General features: G+C 46.1%; 2 protein-coding genes across 2 annotated transcripts; both read right to left on the bottom strand.

Moving 5' to 3' along the window:
• Positions 1–3,657: 3,657 nt before the first annotated feature.
• Positions 3,658–4,068, bottom strand: LOC121875255 (dirigent protein 10-like). The gene has a single exon (XM_042379716.1). It carries the CDS (start codon positions 4,066–4,068, stop codon positions 3,658–3,660), a length of 411 nt encoding a protein of 136 aa, XP_042235650.1.
• Positions 4,069–4,761: 693 nt separating this feature from the next.
• Positions 4,762–5,118, bottom strand: LOC121875254 (small nuclear ribonucleoprotein-associated protein B'-like). The gene has a single exon (XM_042379715.1). It carries the CDS (start codon positions 5,116–5,118, stop codon positions 4,762–4,764), a length of 357 nt encoding a protein of 118 aa, XP_042235649.1.
• Positions 5,119–5,645: the final 527 nt, after the last annotated feature.

Genomic DNA, 5,645 nt, shown 5'->3' with positions numbered 1-5,645 from the left:
ATTGACATATTACAGTACAGTTCATCTCATGCTGATTAACCCTTTAACTACTCTGCACATAAATTGATGCTCGGCTAGGGCAATTACTCTGCACGTCTTATTTACGTCAAGCACTAGACGCTTATTTTTCAAACACAATTGGCCCCTACATTATTTTGAAGCATTCATCAGATGTCACTACCTTCCAAGCTCGTTTCTTTCAGGTCCAAACTATTAGCCAGCGGTGTCTGGCAACTCCCCCCCCCAAGTGCCCGGCAGTTAGCATATTACTGTACTGCGATAATGAACGGAAATAGCTTCTCACCTTGAACTCCTTCTCTCCACCTAGCTCTACTCCCATCCACTCGGCTTATTTGGAAAGAAAGTGCCTCAATGCTGCAGAAATTCACAGATTAATTTGAACATGTGGAGAATATGTATTCAAGTAAGGAAGAGAAGAACCTGTGGAAAGATCAAATAACATGGAGTCATCAAATAGTGCTGCGGAAGAGTTAGATCCTGTTAACCCAAACCTGCTTGCATCTCCCGCATGTATTCAAGTCAAATAACTATGTTCAGCAATATTCAATACATACAATGTCAAATCATGGGTACAAAAGAATGTTGTACATCTCTTTGTAAGTGTTTATAACATGTTGAAGACTTTACTATCACATCTTGTGAGTCTTCATCACAAGATATTTGATGTAGTGAAGTATCTTGTGATGGTCTTCAATATTTTGTTATTAAGAAAGGTGTACAACAACTCTTTTCTACTCATACTACGGCAAGTCCTTTGGTCTCACCGATCACTTTGTACTTTTGTAAAATGTAAAGTCAAAATAAAAGATCGTATCTCCTCAAACTTTCTTTATTATTTCCTAAGATAAAATATAGCCATTTTTGGACTTAGTTTCTTATTTATTTATTTATTTATTTTAATTCAGATGTTTTTTAGGTGTCATCTTTGCCCACCAGGCTTGGACCATGAAGACGGCAGCAACTTGAGCAGGCCAAATTGGCTACACTGAACCTTGGTAGTTTCTCTTTGCTGGTAAGTTGCTCTCCGATGTGCAAACCTACGATGGTGGTCATATTTGAATACAAGTGAAATAAACTTAGATGTTTTTGATAGTTGTATTTTTTATTTGCTATTTGTTATGCTAAGTGATTGATCTGAATGTTTTGGCATTATATTCAGATCAAACACTTAGCACAACACAAAGCTAAACAGAAATACAACTTACCAACAAGGAGAAACAAGCAATGTTCAGTGTAGCCAATTCTGGCCTGCTCAGGTTGCTGCCATAACCTGATTTATCTACACATATACTGTATTTATACCTGTCAAATTATTTGAGACCAATGATTTTACTTTATTTAAAGAACCTAGTATACAGAATCATCCAATCTCAAAAGGCATTTACGTAATGCAGGAATTTAAATCTTTATACAGTTATACGTACTGACAGCAAGCATAAACTTTACCAGTATTACTGTTATTTCTTAGGTGTCTCAATTATTGCTGGTTTATTCTAAGAAAAAAAACCATGTAATCTTTAAACTTTCCATTTAAGGCAACCTTTAAATTCATTAGTTCCAATCAATCTGGAAACATTCTACTCCTACAGTACAGCTACTCTTTTGTCACTTGGAGGCAAATACTGTATGACTATCATGTACTGTCCCTCATCCTCTTTATTTTCCTTCAAACAGCTGTTTCATTATCTATTTATTCTTCAGTCACATTTTTACACTTTCCATTCATTCATATATTCAATTAAATTGTTCCTTCATGACCTTTATTTTTCTCTTTAATTCATATTGCTGTTGCTGTTTTATTAATTTATAGTACTAATTCTTTTATAATTGTACTCGTTTTCATTATTGTTTTGGTAATTTTAATCCCTTAGTTATATTATTTATAATACATTCTTGAATGAAATATTATGAAGTTTTCTGAAAATTCATATACTGTACAGTAATTCTGTGTGAAAAGCAATTAATTTTTCTCTTAAATCGACTTTGTGATCAGTTTCTAATAATTTTAATATTACTTTTAATAATCAAATCGTATGATTAATTTAACTAGGAATTTGAATCATTTTTAATGTTCATATATCACTCTTATATTATAGCATATGTTCGTTTCTTTAAAACACTCATTCATCTATCACTTCCCATTTTCTATCATGAAAACTTTTCATTTTCTATGATGATATATATCATTTTCTATAATGAAAATTTCCATTTTCTATAACAATGCTTAACGTTTTCTACAATGAAAACTTCCTGTATTCTATGATGAAAACTTCCTGTATTCTATGATGAAAACTTCCTGTATTCTATGATGAAAACTTCCTGTATTCTATGATGAAAACTTCCTGTATTCTATAATGAAAACTTCCTGTTTTATACGATGAAAACTTCCTGTATTCTATGATGAAAACTTCCTGTATTCTATGATGAAAACTTCCTGTTTTATATGATGAAAATTTACTGAATTCTATGATGAAAACTTCCTGTATTCTAAGATGAAAACTTGCTGTATTCTATGATGAAAACTTGCTGTATTCTATGATGAAAACTTCCTGTATTCTATGATGAAAACTTCCTGTTTTATATGATGAAAACTTCCTGTTTTATACGATGAAAACTTCCTGTATTCTATGATGAAAACTTCCTGTATTCTATGATGAAAACTTCCTGTATTCTATGATGAAAACTTCCTGTATTCTATGATGAAAACTTGCTGTATTCTATGATGAAATCTTGCTGTATTCTATGATGAAAACTTCCTGTATTCTATGATGAAAACTTCCTGTATTCTATGATGAAAACTTGCTGTATTCTATGATGAAAACTTGCTGTATTCTATGATGAAAACTTGCTGTATTCTATGATGAAAACTTGCTGTATTCTATGATGAAAACTTGCTGTATTCTATGATGAAAACTTCCTGTATTCTATGATGAAAACTTTGTTTTATACGATGAAAACTTCCTGTTTTATATGATGAAAATTTACTGAATTCTATGATGAAAACTTCCTGTATTCTATGATGAAAACTTCCTGTATTCTATGATGAAAACTTCCTGTATTCTATGATGAAAACTTCCTGTTTTATATAATGAAAATTTACTGAATTCTATGATGAAAACTTCCTGTATTCTATGCTGAAAACTTCCTGTTTTATACGATGAAAACTTCCTGTATTGTATGATGAAAACTGCCTGTATTCTATGATGAAAACTTCCTGTTTTATATGATGAAAATTTACTGAATTCTATGATGAAAACTTCCTGTATTCTATGATGAAAACCTCCTGTATTCTATGATGAAAACTTCCTGTTTTATACGATGAAAACTTCCTGTATTCTATGATGAAAACTTCCTGTATTCTATGATGAAAACTTCCTGCAGAGCTCCTGGGCGCATCACCTATCCTGGCAGGGCCCATGGGAGCACCACTGTCCCTGCAAGGGCCCATGGGGGTACCGTGGCCCCTGGCAGGGCCCATGGGGGTACCGTGGCCCCTGGCAGGGCCCATGGGGGTACCGTGGCCCCTGGCAGGGCCCCTAGAGGCACTTCTCTCCCTCAGAGGGCGCCTGGGGACGGTGCTGTCCTTGGGAGAGGCCGTTGGGGGCGCCACTGTCCCTAGGAGACCCCCTGTGGGTGCTACCACCCCTTGGAGGGCCCCTGGGATGCCACCGCCCCTGCGGAGCCACCGCTACTTGCAGGGCCCTTTGGGGCGCCAATGTCCCTCACATGGCCCCTGGGGGCACCATCGCCCCTAGTAAGGCCCAATAGGGAGCCACCGCCCATAGCAGGGCCCCTGAGGGCGCCGCCGCCACTGAGAAGGCCCCTGCGGGTGCAGTTGGACCTGGCAGGGGTCCTAGGGGTCCCACCACCCCTGGCAGGGCCCCTGGAGGCATCACAGTTTCTGAGAGGAGCCCCGGGGGCACTGCCACCCCTGGCAGGGACCCTGGGTGCACCACCGTTTCTCGCAGGGTTCTTGGGGGGCGCCGCTGTCCCTGGCAGGACCTCTTGGGGCGCTAGTGCCCTTAGCAGGGCCCGTGGGGGCGCCATTGCCCATTGAAAAGGCACCTGGGGGCGCCGATGTCTGGCAGAATTCGGCGCCTACGTCCCTGGGAGCGTCAGCGCCCCTGCCATGGCCCCTGGGGGCACCACCACTACTGGGAAGTCCCCTGGGGTCTCTGCTGTTCTTGGCATGGCCCCTGGGGGCGACACCGCCGCTACGAGGGGCCTTGGGAGCTCTGCCGCCACAGGCAGGGGAACTGGGGGCGCTACAGCCCCTAGCAGGCCTCTGAGGGAGCCAATGCCTCTTAGACAGCCCCTGGGGACGCACTTGGACGTGGTAGAGCCCCTTGGGGCACCACCGTCCCTGGCAGGTCCGCTGGTGGTACCGCCACAGCCCCTAGCTGGGGCATTTCATGGTGCTATGATACTGGAAATGCGATGCGGCAGTGTCTCCAAGTTACCTGACATGGGGCGTTGGCGCCGCCAGGGGCCCTCCAAGGGAGAGCGGCGTCCCCATAGGACCTTCCAGGGGTGTTGGCACTCCCGGGAGCCCTTGGCTTCCCCGGGGGCCCTCTCAGGGATGGTGGCGAACCCAGGGGCCCTCCCAAGGGCTTGCTCAGCAGCAGTGGCGCCCTAGATATCTTCCGAGGGACAGCGGCGCCCTCAGGGGCCCTACCAGGAGCGGCAGCGCCCCTAGGGGCGGTGGTGCCCCCAGAAGCCCTCTCAGAGGCGGTGGCGCCTCTAGGGTCTCTCCCGGGACAGCATCGCCCCCAGGGGCCCTCTCAGGGGCGGTGGCATCCCTAAAGACCCCTTCAGGAGCGGTGGCTCCTCTATGGGCTCTCCCGGGGACAGAGTCGCTCCCAGGGGACTTGCTAGAGGCGATATTGCCCCAAGGGGACCCTCCAGGGGCGTTGGTGCTCCCAGGGGCCCTCTCAAGGGTGGTGGCCATCCAAGGAGCGATAACGCCTCCAGGGGCCTTCTTTGGGCGTTGGCGCCTTCGGGGGCCCTGGCAGGGGTGGTGGTGCCTGCAGGGTCCCTCTCAGGGACAGCGGCGCCCCTAGGGGACCTCCCAGAGGCAGTGGAGTCCCAAGGGGCCATGTAACGGGCGGTGGCACCCCCAGGGAACCTCCCAGAGGCAGTGAAGTCCCCAGGGGCCCTCTCAGGTTAGGTGGCGCCAACAGGGGCCCTGGCAGCGGTGGTGGTGCCTGCAGGGTCCCTCTCAGGGATAGTGGCGTCCCTAGGGGACCTCCCAGGGGCCCTACAAGGGGCTGTGGCGATCCCAGGGGCCCTCTCAGGTTCGGTGGCGCCAACAATGGGACTGGCAGGGGTGGTGGCGCCCACAGAGTCCTTCCCAGGGACAGCGGCGCCCCTATGGGTCCTCCCAGAGGCAGTGGATTCCCCAGGGGCCCTGCAAGGGGCGGTGGCGCTAACCGGGGCCCTGCCAGGAAAAGCGGTGCTACAAGGGACTCTGCCAGGGGCAGTGGTGCCCCCAGTGACCCTCCTAGGGCCAGTTGTCCCCCGAGGGGCCCAACCAGAAGCGCCCCCTCCCAGGAGTCCCATAGCTTGCTTGGTAGTATTGTCATACATATTGTATATATCCCGCAATTCCTTACTTATCTGTGATT

This window comes from Homarus americanus, unplaced genomic scaffold (assembly GCF_018991925.1).
Source record: "Homarus americanus isolate GMGI-L3 unplaced genomic scaffold, GMGI_Hamer_2.0 scaffold56241, whole genome shotgun sequence".
Taxonomy (NCBI): domain Eukaryota; kingdom Metazoa; phylum Arthropoda; class Malacostraca; order Decapoda; family Nephropidae; genus Homarus; species Homarus americanus.
This window is presented reverse-complemented; position numbering and strand designations above follow the sequence as displayed.